This window comes from Terrapene carolina, unplaced genomic scaffold, assembly GCF_002925995.2.
Source record: "Terrapene carolina triunguis isolate 2854851 unplaced genomic scaffold, T_m_triunguis-2.0 Scaffold838, whole genome shotgun sequence".
In the NCBI taxonomy this organism is placed as follows: domain Eukaryota; kingdom Metazoa; phylum Chordata; order Testudines; family Emydidae; genus Terrapene; species Terrapene triunguis.
The window spans coordinates 2,585,378-2,598,909 of NW_020665189.1; the positions used below are offsets into that span (position 1 = coordinate 2,585,378).

Here is a 13,532-nt window from a genome sequence, read left to right on the forward strand (position 1 = left end):
CACAGGACTCTTTGTTGCTTTTTACAGATCAGACTAACACGGCTACCCCTCTGATACATAAAATTACTCAAGATAGTTAAGTCCACTGCAGAGTTACAAAGAGATCTCACAAAACTGGATGACTGGGCATGTGAAATTCATGCAAAGTAGTACACATTGGAAAATGTAATCCCAATCATACATAAAAAATGATGGGATCTAAATTAGCGGTTACCAGTCAAGAAAGAGATCTTGGAATCATTGTGGATAGTTCTCTGAAAACATCTGCTCAATGTGCAGAGGCAGTCAAAAAAGCTAACAGAATGTTAGGAGCCATTAGGAAAAGGAAAGATAAGAAGACAGTAAAATCATAATGCCAGGATGTAAATCATGGTACGCCCACACCTTGAATACTGCATGCAATTCTGTTGTCCCCATCTCAGAAAAGATATATTGGAATTGGAAAAAGTACAAAGAAGAGCCACAAAAATTATTAGGGGTATTAGAACAGCTTCCATGTGAAGAGAGATTAAAAAGACTGGGATTGTTCAGCTTGGAAAATAGATGACTAAGGGGGGAATATGATAGAGGTCTATAAAATTATGAATGGTGTGGAGAAAGTGAATAAGGAAATGTTATTTACTCCTTCACATAACACAAGAACCCGGGATCACCCACTGAAATTAATAGGCAGCAGGTTTAAAGCAAACAAAAAGAAGTACTTTACACAATGCACAGTCAGTCTCTGGCATTCATTGCCAGGGGATGTTGTGAAGACCAAAATTATAACGAGATCCAAAAAAGAATTAGATAGGTTCCTGGAGGAGAGGTCCATCAATGGCTATTAGCCAGGATGGTTAGGGATACACCACCCATGCTCTGGGTGTCCCTTGCCTCTGACTGTCAGAAGCTGGGAGTGGACAATAGGGGATAGATGACTTGATTGCCTGTTCTGTTCATTCCTCTGAAGCACTTGGTATTGGCCATGGTCAGAAGACAGGATACTGGGCTAAACCAACCATTGGTCTGACCCAGTATGGCTGTTCTATGTTCAAACCCTTGCTGCAGGAATGACGTGGGCTGTATTGCTGCCCTGTTCTTGGTCAGTGTTTCCTCTCTCTTAGTTACCCAGCATCCCAGGGTCAGTTGGACGGTGATCACATTCCCTTTGCTGTTTGCGTGCACTGGCCCTGTCCATGTTACTGTGCACTTTCCTGGAGCGTATGATGATCCTATCTTCTTGTGACTGTGAATTTTTATCATCACTGGTGGGTCTCTTATCTGTGGCTCCATGCTGGCCTGTGCTCTCTTGGGGCTTCCAGCAGACTTGTTTGCACATTAATGTATGTTGGCCCCTCATTACATTCCTTTGTGCTCTAATGTAGCCCTTGTTTAGCTCCCATCTGAAAAACTGTGTGCTCTCAAGTGACCCCACCAGAGTCTGTATAGCTTCTGATGGCCTCTCTATGATGTACTCATGCTCTTGGCAGGAGCTGCGGAAACTGGAGAATGAGGAACTGAAGGTGCAGCTGAGTGTATTTGAAGAACATGGTGAGGAGGATTCTGAAGACCTCAGGAGCCGCCTTGAGGACATTCGCATTGAAATGGAATATCCTGCTGCTGCTTATTGGGCAGGGGTTGCGTTTGGGGCAGGAGTATCCCCAGGAAGTTTCTTAGCCCCAGTCTTTGTACCATCCCTGCCTCCATGTAGGGAGAGGGACTGAGGTTGATGGTTTTTCTTCTGGTCAAGTAATGTCTGGGCCAAGCTCATCTTGCTGTCATCATGGTCAGATGGGTTCCATGGCTTGTTTGGGTCAGAGCTGCCCAGTACATTGTAGGATGCCACTGATCCATCAGGCAAAGTCTGAAGACATGAGTGAGCGAAGCACAGGCAGGTATGCTGATCCTCTACTAGGGATTTGGCAGTTTATTAGCAAAAAGGGAAGACCAGACCTTGGTCATTTGCGAGGTTGCAGGATGCAGCTTGTCTAACGCTTCCAGAAACGTTAGTTTCGGATGTCTGTTCAGACTTGACTTTTTATGGACACTGTAGTTTGTCTGTCCCTGTTTTGTGTGCAATAAATAAGTAGGCGTGGCAGAACTTGATTTTTATTTTTTATAATTTTGATGGATAATATTGGTTTATTTTTCAGCATTTTTAATTTTTATCTATTTAAATTTTCACAGTTATGGGAAATTATGTGAAGGTCAGGTGATAATAGGCGTTGAGATTAAAACACAAAATGTCAACATTGAATATCAATGTTGGGGGGAGGGATAGCTCAGTGGTTTGATCATTGGCCTGCTAAACCCAGGGTTGTGAGTTCAATCCTTGAGGGGGCCACTTGGGGATCTGGGGCAAAATCAGTACTTGGTCCTGCTAGTGAAGGCAGGGGGCTGGACTCGATGACCTTTCAAGGTCCCTTCCAGTTCTAGGAGATGGGATATCTCCATTAATTTCTATTTCTAAAATATACAAAGTAAATATCAAACTCTAATAAGTTTTCAAGCAGCATTTTTCTTACTTTGCCTATCTGTAAATTTCTGTTATTGATGGAAATATTTTTGTCAGTTTGTGCTTATCCAGTGAAATTGATGTTTACTGACATTTACCAAAACAAATATATTTTGGATTTTGCCACCAGAGGGCACCTGGAACAACTGCTGCTTTACAAAAACAAAGTAGAGTATTTTCCTTCATCAATCCAGCATGGAATGAAAATCTAGACAGAACCATACCAAGCCTTGTACTAGGGAATGTCCCCATTTTATACATATATATCCCTTAGGTATAGCATCTGCCATGTGTAGCTGCGCCTCTACCATTGCATTACTTCCAGTTTTTAGGAACAGATATGATGGGTATTTTGTCAGGAGCCTGAACAACTTTTCCACATCCTAGAGAGAAAGATGTGAGCTCAGGAACTGGAGGTCAGGTGCCATGGAAAATCCCCTACCAGAGTTGATCTCTCTATTAGTGAGAACTTAGGCTGGAGAAGTCATGCCAAATGCTGGTTGTCCAGGCCTTGTTTGGAGGGGTGAGGGCTGATTACTGATCCCTCCTTGCTAACAGGAGACTGAAGCTGAAACCTTCGTCACCTGGAAAGTGGCACATGCTGTTTTTCTTCATGTGACAGACCCAGACCACTGGGGTACTGGAGTCTGGTAGAGGGCAAATATACTGGTCACTGGATGAGTAGTTTTCTGTTCCCTGAGTGACCAGAGAAGGGGCTGCACTAGAGTAATCAGGAACCTGCTAGTACCAGTTAAGGCAGGCAGGCTAATTAGGACACCTGGAGCCAATTAAGAAGAAGCTGCTAGAATCAATTAAGGCAGGCTAATCAGGGCACCTGGGTTTTTTAAAAGGAGCTCACTTCAGTTTGTGGTGCGAGTGTGAGGAGCTGGGAGCAAGAGGCGCAAGGAGCTGAGAGTGAGAGGGTGTGCTGCTGGAGGACTGAGGAGCACAAGCGTTATCAGACACCAGGAGGAAGGTCCTGTGGTGAGAATAAGGAAGGTGTTTGGAGGAGGCCATGGGGAAGTAGCCCAGGGAGTTGTAGCTGTCATGCAGCTGTTACAGGAGGCACTATAGACAGCTGCAGTCCACAGGGCCCTGGGCTGGAACCCGGAGTAGAGGGCGGGCCCGGGTTCCCCCCAAACCTCCCAGTTAACCTGGACTCTGGGTTCTTCCAGAGGGGAAGGTCTCTGGGCTGTTCCCCAACCCACATGGTGAATCTCTGAGGCAAGAAAATCCACCAATAAGCGCAGGACCCACCAAGATAGAGGAGGAACTTTGCCACACTGGTGTCAGGAGTGGGATCTTGGGGTGCACAGCGCAGCGGAAGAAGGAGGGTGATTTAAAAAACAACAACAACAAAAAACAAACAAAAAAAAGGGAGAGGGTTTATTTTTTTTCACCACAATGGATGACATAGTGCGGGCACTGATACAAGCTACGGCGGCCCAGCAGGAGGCTACCCGTTTCCAGGCAGCTGCCCAACAGGAGGCAGTGCAGCTGCAGCAAGAGACTAATCGCCTGCTGATGGACCAGGCTGTTCAAGACCGAGCTATGTTGTGGGAACTGGTAAACCAGGTAAAGTCCCTTACAGAGCTGAATCGCGGCCATGGTGGGACGCGGCTCATACGGGCCAGCCATTGGCTGCAGAAAATGACACGGGAGGATGATGTAGAGGCATACCTTCTGGCCTTTGAGAGGACAGCCCTACGGGAGGCCTGGCCTTGAGATCAGTGGTCTGGCATCCTTGCCCCATTCCTGTGTGGGGAGGCCCAGAAAGCCTACCATGATCTGCCTCAAGAGGCTGCGGCAGACTACCCCCAGCTGAAAGCAGAGATCCTGGCCAGATCTGGGGTAACGACAGCAGTGCGGGCCCAGCAGTATCACGGTTGGAGGTACCAGGAAGACAAAACCCCACGGTCCCAATTGTATGACCTCATCCATCTCGCACGAAAGTGGTTGCAAACAGAGTCCCAGAGTCCAGAAGAGATACTAGTGGTTCTGGTCATCGACCGATACATGAGGGGACTACCACCAGACCTTCATGCCTGGGTAAGCCAGAACGAACCCTCCACCTACGACGAGGTTGTCGCCCTGGTAGAGAGGTGAAGGACAGCGAGGGAGCTGACCCGACCAGTTAAGGAAGAGGCACCTCAGGTTAAACTAGCAGCACCAAGCTCTAAAGTTCGGGTGACTGGGCCACCAGGAGGGCCCAGGTGGAAAAAGAGAGAGGCTGAAGGCCCATCAGAGGCCACAAAAAGTCGAAGCACTGAGGGAGAAGAGGATCATGATGTTAGACTGCCCAAACCAAGAGACCAGAGAACGCCTAGGGCTCCATACAGATGTTATGCCTGCGGGGAGTGGGGACACATAGCTGCACAGTGTCCCAATGCTGAGGAGCCTATGCAGTCTAACCTGGGGAACTGGGCAGATCCATGCTTCCTAATCCACCTTGTGGGGGTCTCACTAACCCCACATATGTATACCAGACCAGTGAAACTAAATGGGGTAGGGACCACGGCACTGGTTGATTCGGGGAGTGCTATCACGCTTATCTCAGGGAAGCTCGTGAAGCATAGTCAGCTGCTGCAGGCTAAACGAACGGGGATAACATGTGTCCATGGGACAGTTAGTTACTACCCACCATCCCAGTAAAAATCGAGATCCAAGGGAACACTACTGAGGTAGCAGCAGGTGTAGTCCCTAAACTCCCATACCCGGTGCTCATAGGGAGGGACTTTCCAGGGTTTGGAAACTTACTCCCAGTAGGGGGATTGGAGAAAGATGGGGATCCTAAAATTGGTGAGGCATCCACAGCAGACTGTCAACCCCCAATCTTCTCTGAAATATCCCCAGATTTGTTCTCCACTCCCAGACAGGGTAGAAAGACAAAAAGGGAAAGAAGGGCAGCTAAGGCCTTGGGAACCCGAATACTGACCCAAAGCCAGAGGATCGCTCTTGTAGGTAGGCGGACCCGCGCAGCTGAAAAGGAGGCCACACAGGAGGGAGAAGCACCTGAGTCTGACCCCCACTCTAATGCTTCTGAACCAGTAGAGGCAACAGAGACTGGGCCCCTAGTCTTGGGCAGATTAGCCCTGGGAGAGGAAATTTTGGACGGGACCAGGCAGAAGACCCAAGGTATGTCAACATTAGGAAGGAGGTGACTGAAATAGATGGGGTCCCCGTGGAAGGGAAAACCCAGGGACCAGGACCCTACTTCATAATGAAGAAGGATCTCTTATACCGGGTTGCACCAGTACAGGGGCAGAAGGTACAGCAGATCCTAGTACCTCAAAAACACCAGAACGCTGTATTAAGTCTTGCTCATAGTCATCTTTTTGGGAGGCATTTGGGGGTAGAGAAGACCCTGGCACGAGTCCTACGACAGTTCTTCTGGCCCGGAGTACATGAAGAAGGGCGGAGGTACTGTGCCTCCTGCCCGGAGTGTCAGCTGCACAGTCCCCGTCCCCACTTGAGGGCACCTTTAGTACCCCTTCCCATCATAGAGGTCCCCTTCGAGCGAATAGCCATGGACCTAGTGGGACCCATGGAGAAGACGGCTCGGGGCCACCAATATATACTTGTTGTTTTGGACTATGCTACTCGCTACCCAGAAGCCGTCCCCTTGCGGAACACGGCCTCTAAAATTATAGCCAAAGAGCTGGTGGGGATCTTTGCCCAAATGGGGCTACCGAAGGAGATATTAACCGACCAAGGAACCCCATTTACGTCGAAGCTAATGAAGGACCTCTGTACGCTGCTCCATATACAGACCCTGAGAACTTCGGTCTACCATCCGCAGACTGATGGGTTGGTAGAAAGGTTTAACCAAACCCTCAAGGCTATGATAAGGAAGGTGGTAAGTCAGGACAGGAAGGATTGGGACACCCTACTACCCTACCTTATGTTCGCTATCCGGGAGGTACCTCAGGCCTCAACTGGGTTTTCCCCCTTCGAGTTATTATACGGACGTCATCCCCGTGGCATACTAGATATTGCCAAAGAGATCTGGGAAGAGGAACCCAATGAAGGGAGAAATATAATAGAGCATGTAATGCAGATGCGAGACCGGATAGCCCGGGTTACCCCTATTGTACGGGAACATTTGGAGAAGGCACAGGAGGCCCAGCGAACCCATTACAATCGCCAGGCAAAAGTGCGACAGTTCCAACCAGGGGATCGGGTTATGGTGTTGGTACCCACGGCAGAAAGCTTCTGGCCCAATGGCAGGGGCCCTATGAGGTGGTTGAACCCGTGGGGGAAGTAACCTACAAGGTGCGGCAGCCAGAACGCAGAAAACAAGAACAGATTTATCACGTTAACCTTCTGAAACCCTGGCATGCACAAGAGGCATGCACAACGGTCCAAAAAGACCTAACCCAGGAAAACAAGCCTTCCAAACAGGTGAGAGTGTCTCCCGATTTAACACCAGGCCAGAAGAATGAGGTGTCTGAGATGATCTTCCGGAACCAAGATGTGTTCTCGACAAAACCGGGACATATCACCACATCGTCACGAACCCTGGGGCCAGAGTAACAGTGAGGGCCTATCGGGTGCCAGCGGCAAAAAGGGAGGAAATAAAAGCAGAAGTAAAAAAAATGCTGGAGTTGGGGATCATCAAAGAATCCCACAGTCAGTGGTCCAGCCCAATCGTGCTGGTGCCCAAACCTGATGGCACCACAAGATTTTGCAACGACTTCCGGCGACTAAACGAAGTATCCCAGTTCGACGCCTACTCCATGCCTCGCATAGATGAGCTAGAGGACCGTCTGGGTAATGCCCGGTACTTGACTACCTTAGACTTGACAAAGGGGTACTGGCAGATTCCCCTTGCAGAAGATGCAAAGGAAAAGACTGCGTTCTCTACACCAGAGGGTCTTTTTCAATATACTGTCCTCCCTTTTGGACTACATGGGACCCCAGCTACCTTCCAGCGCCTCATGGACAAGCTGTTACGCCCGCATAACAGTTATGCTGCTGCCTACTTGGACGATGTGGTCATTCATACCCCAGACTGGGAAACCCACCTGGAGAAGGTGGAGGTAGTCCTCGATACCTTCAGGCAAGCTGGCCTTACAGCAAACCCTGCCAAGTGCGCTGTAGGGTTTACAGAGGCCAAATAACTTGGCTACATTGTGGGAAAAGGTTTGGTAAAACCCCAAGTGAACAAGTTAGAGGCCATCCAAAATTGGCCCCGACCAAGTCGCAAGAAACAAGTCCGGGCGTTCCTAGGTGTGGTGGGGTATTACCGACGATTTATCCCCCACTTTGCCACAAGGGCAAGCCCCCTGACAGACCTAGTGAAAGCCCGTGGACCTGATCTGGTGAGATGGTCTGACACAGCAGAGGAAGCATTCACAGACCTACGGACTGCCCTCTGCAGTAACCCCGTACTGATAGCCCCTGATTTCACCAAGGAGTTTATCCTGCAGACGGATGCATCGGAAGTAGGGTTGGGGGCCGTTCTATCACAGATGGTCGGGGAGGAGGAACACCCAATTCTATACCTCAGTTGGAAACTCCTTCCAAGGGAACAAAAATATGCAGTGGTGGAGAGAGAATGCCTCGCTGTAAAATGGGCCATGGAAACATTGCGCTACTACCTGCTCGGGCGCAGATTTGTCCTCGTGACCGACCATGCCCCTCTTCAATGGATGCAGCGGAACAAAGAGAAGAACACAAGGGTGACCAGATGGTTCTTATCCCTCCAACCGTTCCAGTTCCGTGTGCAACACAGAGCAGGGAGCCGTCATGGCAACGCCGATGGCTTGTCACGTGTGCACTGTCTGGCGTCCCAAGCTGCCCAACCCCTTGGCGTTGAGCAGGGGGGAGGGATATGTGACAGACCCAGACCAGTGGGGTACAGGAGTCTGGCAGAGGGCAAATATACTGGTCACTGGATGAGTAGTTTTCTGTTCCCTGAGTGACCAGAGCAGGGGTTGCACTAGAGTAATCAGGAACCTGCTAGAACCAGTTAAGGCAGGCAGGCTAATTAGGACACCTGGAGCCAATTAAGAAGAAGCTGCTAGAATCAATTAAGGCAGGCTAATCAGGGCACCTGGGTTTTTTAAAAGGAGCTCACTTCAGTTTGTGGTGCGAGTGTGAGGAGCTGGGAGCAAGAGGTGCAAGGAGCTGAGAGTGAGAGGGTGTGCTGCTGGAGGACTGAGGAGCACAAGCGTTATCAGACACCAGGTCCTGTGGTGAGAATAAGGAAGGTGTTTGGAGGAGGCCATGGGGAAGTAGCCCAGGGAGTTGTAGCTGTCATGCAGCTGTTACAGGAGGCACTATAGACAGCTGCAGTCCACAGGGCCCTGGGCTGGAACCCGGAGTAGAGGGTGGGCCCGAGTTCCCCCCCAAACCTCCCAATTAACCTGGACTACGGGTTCTTCCAGAGGGGAAGGTCTCTGGGTTGTTCCCCAACCCACATGGTGAATCTCTGAGGCAAGAAAATCCTCCAATAAGTGCAGGACCCACCAAGATAGAGGAGGAACTTTGTCACATTCATTAGGACTGGCTGTGGTGTTAACACACAAAGAGGCACTAGAATTTCTAATCAGCAGGTTGAATTGGGGTTTCTGGCCACATGCAACAGGATTGTTTGTGCTCCTCCAAGGTAAAGATGCCTTGGGGGCTGCCAGAAATAGGAGTTTGTATGTCTCTATGTATGTGGGCTTGCACTTTCCCCTCTAGTGAGCATGCCTTGTGGCCCAGAGACTAAGGGCTCACTCCTTGTACATGGGGGTGTGAGTGGGCTGCGTAATTTGTACAGTTCTCTGCACCTGTGATGCTGCATACACCTTTGTGTTGTTTTTCTCCTAGAAAATGTTATAAAAAACAAACAAACAGAAAACCCCCACACCGAATAAATTGTCCTGTTCATATGTCTCACCCCATGAATGATGGAAAAAAGAAATGGATTTCTAATCTTTGTTCTTCCCATCAACACCCTCTTTTTTTTAAAAAACGTAGATTTGTTTAGTTTCCAGGGAGGTTAGGTTGGCTGATCTGAGGGAGAAAAGGGGACTCTTGAAGCAGAAGGAGCCAAAGGGTCATTGCATAATGGGAAAGATGTTACTGGGGGGGGGGGGGGAGAGACGTGACTTTGCCTTCATCCCCAAAGTGGAGACTGGGGATACTGTTTGGGGGTGCATAAGGGAAGGGTACAGCGAAACTAGACACTTGCCATCTTGTGGGCGTGGAATGAATGAGCTACCAACAGCCTCCCTTTTTCTACCACCACTCCAATCAGGGATTAGAATGTCACCTACCAAATATTGGTTTGGCTTTAGAAAGGCTCAGGGAGAAGGAATTAGAGTCCCATTTTGGGCCAGTCTCCTGCAGTGTGTCCTCTTCCCTTTTCTCCGTGCTAAGCTTTCTGTATGAGGGGAATATGCACTGATTAAGTTTTGAGGATAGTACTTTGAAGGGCTAATGCCTTCCTCTACAGAGCAAAAGAGTAAGTAGAGCACCAGGATGTCTCCCCAGAGACGCTTTTGTTTCCTTAACCCTTTCTTCACTGATTTCAGTGAAGTCTTCCAGATTCTCCTCAATACAGTAAAGGATTCCAAAGCAGAGCCATTCTTCCTGTCCATCCTGCAGCACCTTCTGCTGATCCGCAACGATTATGAAGCCAGGTAAGGAGGGGAGCTTTGTGCTGGGCCTGCTGGAAGAGATTCCGGCAGTGTGTGGGAGAAACAGGCACTTTCTTGGAAAAAATAATCCCAACTACACATATATAATGATGGGTTCTAAATTAGCTATTGCCACTCAAGAGAAAGATCTTGGAATCATCATGGATAGTTCTCTGAAAACTTCAGCTCAATGCGCAGCAGCATTTGAAAAGGCTAACCATGTTAGGAACTGTTAGGAATGGGATAGCAAATAAGACAGAAAATGTGATAATGTCACTATATAAATTCACGGTATGCCCACACCTTGAACGCTGTGTCCAGTTCTGGTAGCTACATCTCAAAAAAGGATATAGTGGAACAGGAAAAGGTTCAGAGAAGGGCAACAAGGATGATCAAGGGTATGGAACATCGTCCATATGAAGAAAGACTAAAAAGATTAGAGCTGTTCATCTTGAATAGAGATGATTGTGGAGGGATATGATAGAAAAAAATCATGAATGGTATGGAAAAAGTGAGTGGAGAAGTGTTATTTACCCTTTCCCACAATGCAAAAATCAGGGGTCACCTGATGAAATTAATAAGCAGCAAGTTTAACGAGAGAGTACTTTTTCACACAATGCATAATTAGCCTATGGAACTCATTGCCATGGGATATTGTGATGTCCAAAAGTATAACTTGGTTCAAAAAAGAATGAGATAAGTTCATGGAGGATAGAGCCATCAATTAGCCAAGATGGTCAGGGATGCAATCCCATGCTTAAGGCAACCCTAAACCTCTGACTGCCAGAAGCTGAGAGGAGAAGACAGTGATGGATTACTTCAACTGCCCTGTTATGTATGCTCCTCCTGAAGCTCTGGTATTGACCACCGTTGGAAGATGGGATACTGGACTAGATGGACAATTGGTCTGACCCAGTATGGCCGGAATGATCATGGGGGAAAAAGGATTGGAGGTTGCATAGAAGGCAGAGTTTAGAAAGTTCTGATAGCCCCAGGGTAGGCAGAAGATGAGGGATTGCAGTGTACTACACAGAATAAAACGAGTTGGGCCTCTGACCTAGCTTGTTCAAAGAGGATGCCTCACTGTCTGAGAAACAGACAATGTCTAAGAAATCCTTTTCTGCAAATGGAAACGTGTCCTTTGCAAAGATTATGACACTACACGGTTGTGGTGGGCAGTTCTAGAATGTGAGAGTACTCAGCTGTCCACAGAGTGGAACATCGACATCAGTCAAGCAACACTGACCTTGAAAAAGCTCCAAGAGTTTATAGGGAAAGCAAGAGAAGAAAACAATGTAAGTTTATACTAAAGGAAAGAAGCAGTCTGAACACCACCTTCATTTGTTGGCACACCTGCCTGAACTGTTTTTTCACATCCTCTGATGTTGCCACAAAATTGCAGAGAATAGATGTGGAAGCTACTGGCCAGTCTACCTATTTCAGCAAATGGTTCAGTAGATGGTTCTTCAACCAAAGAACCATCTGGCGCGAGAGCAAGATTTCTTAGGCTTATCCAACCAAAGAAGATTATTTCTGCAACAGAACTGGAGAGAAGATGGCAGAGAATCTTGTGGGAGGCACTTTGTGTTTCATATAAGAGAACAAAACCAAAACTGAATCCTTTGATAGAGCTTCAGACGACTGGATTGCCTTTTAATGGTGCTAGAGCAGTGTTTTCAGTTGCTGGGTTGTGACCCCCTGGAGGGTTACAAAAGGTAAACAGGATGTTGTGAGATTGAAAATTTTGTTAGAAGCTAAAAGCAAAGAAAAACTTACTCCCCATATACCTTTACTCTTCAAGGTCAAGTATTCTCTGTCAATCTCCTGAAACAACACACACATTATATAGACTTATTGTTATCATTGATAAAAAAATTTTTCTTTGATACTAAATGTAAGGGAGTTGCAAAAATTTTTGCCTTCAGATAAGGGTTCTCCAGGCTGAAAAGGTTGAGAGAGACTGTTCTAGAACAAGCAAAACTAGACTCCTGCTTTGTGAAAAATTGTTAACGATCCAGCAACTGCCATAGATATGGTTCTCAAAAGTGTAACCTGGCTAAATGTCTTTGGGTTTATCTACCCTGCAATTAAAAACCTACAGCTGGCCTTTTGACAGCTGACTTGGGCTTGTGGGCTCAGGGTGTAGGGCTATTTCATTGTAGTGTAGACTTCTGGGCTTGGACTGGAACCCAGGCTCTAGGACCCTGTGAGGTGGCAGGGTCCCAGGGACTGGAGGCCAGGCTCTGGGACTCTCCCACCTCGCAGAGTCCTAGAGTCCAGACTCCAGTCTGAACCTGGAAGTTTACACTTCAGTGAAATAGCCCTGCAAGTCAACTGGTACGGACCAGCTGCGAGTGTCTTAATTGCAGTGTAAACATTCCCTTAGAGCTAAACTTGTTCCCTGGGACAATTTGATACCAGCTAATGCAGCTTCAAGAACAGCTTGATTTTTTTTTTTGCTGTTTCCCAAATGCTCTAGGTTGTATTCAGTCTGGTACTTAGAGGTGGGCATGAAAAGATTATTCCATAGAGACCCAAACAGTCATCTAATATAACCTGGCCAAAGGTTCTGATTTGTCATTAGGAGACAGTGACAGACAACTTAAAGTTGACTGTGTTCTATGGCTTTTGGTATCTGTTAGAAAATCCCTTGCCAGAAGACTTCTGTTCTGGTATAATACCACCAAGTACATTTAAATGAGGTGAGTTGGCCCCAGCAGTGTCGGGCTGTATCTGTGTATATCCTCTACCACAGTGGTTTTCAAACTGCGGGTTGTGACCCAGGCACTGGGTTGCAGTGGCTCTGGTCAGGAGCCGTTAAAAGTCCCATCGGCGGTGCTGCCCGGCTAAGGCAGGCTGGTTCCTACCTGTTCTGACACTGCGCTGCACCCTGGAAGCGCATCCAGTAGCAGGTCCAGCTCCTAGGCGGGGAGGCCATGGGGCTCTGCGTGCTGCCCCTGCCCTGAGCAGCAGCTCCATACTCCCATTGGCTGGTTCCCGGCTGGTTCCCGGCCAATGGGAGCTGTGGAGAGGGAAGGGGGGCCTGCAGGTGAGAACCGCACAGAGCTGCTTGTGCACCTCCGCCTAGGAGCCAGACGTGCTGCTGGCTACTTCTGGGGTGCAGCGCGGTCCGCGGTGCCAGGACAGGCAGGAAGCCTGCCTTAGCACCTCCGCTGCGCCGCTGACCAGGAGCCGCCCGAGGTAAACCCACGCCCCAACCCCACACCCCAATCCCTTGCTCCAGCTCTGAGCCCCTTCCTGCACCCGAGCCCCTTCCTGCACCTCAAACCCCTCATCCCCAGCCTCATCCCAGAGCCTGCATCCCCAGCTCAGAGCCCTGACCCCCTCCCACACCCCAATCCCCTGCCCCAGCCCTGAGCCCCCCCAAACCCAGAGCCCCCTCCTGCACC

At 48.6% G+C, this 13,532-nt stretch overlaps 1 protein-coding gene across 1 annotated transcript in view; it reads left to right on the top strand.

Moving 5' to 3' along the window:
- DIAPH1 (diaphanous related formin 1) overlaps positions 1-13,532 on the top strand; it is a 172,089-nt gene that overhangs the window by 64,345 nt on the left and 94,212 nt on the right. The window contains 2 exon segments of the mRNA XM_029913745.1: positions 1,470-1,588; positions 10,009-10,125. Coding sequence (XP_029769605.1) covers positions 1,470-1,588; positions 10,009-10,125 — 236 coding nt within the window.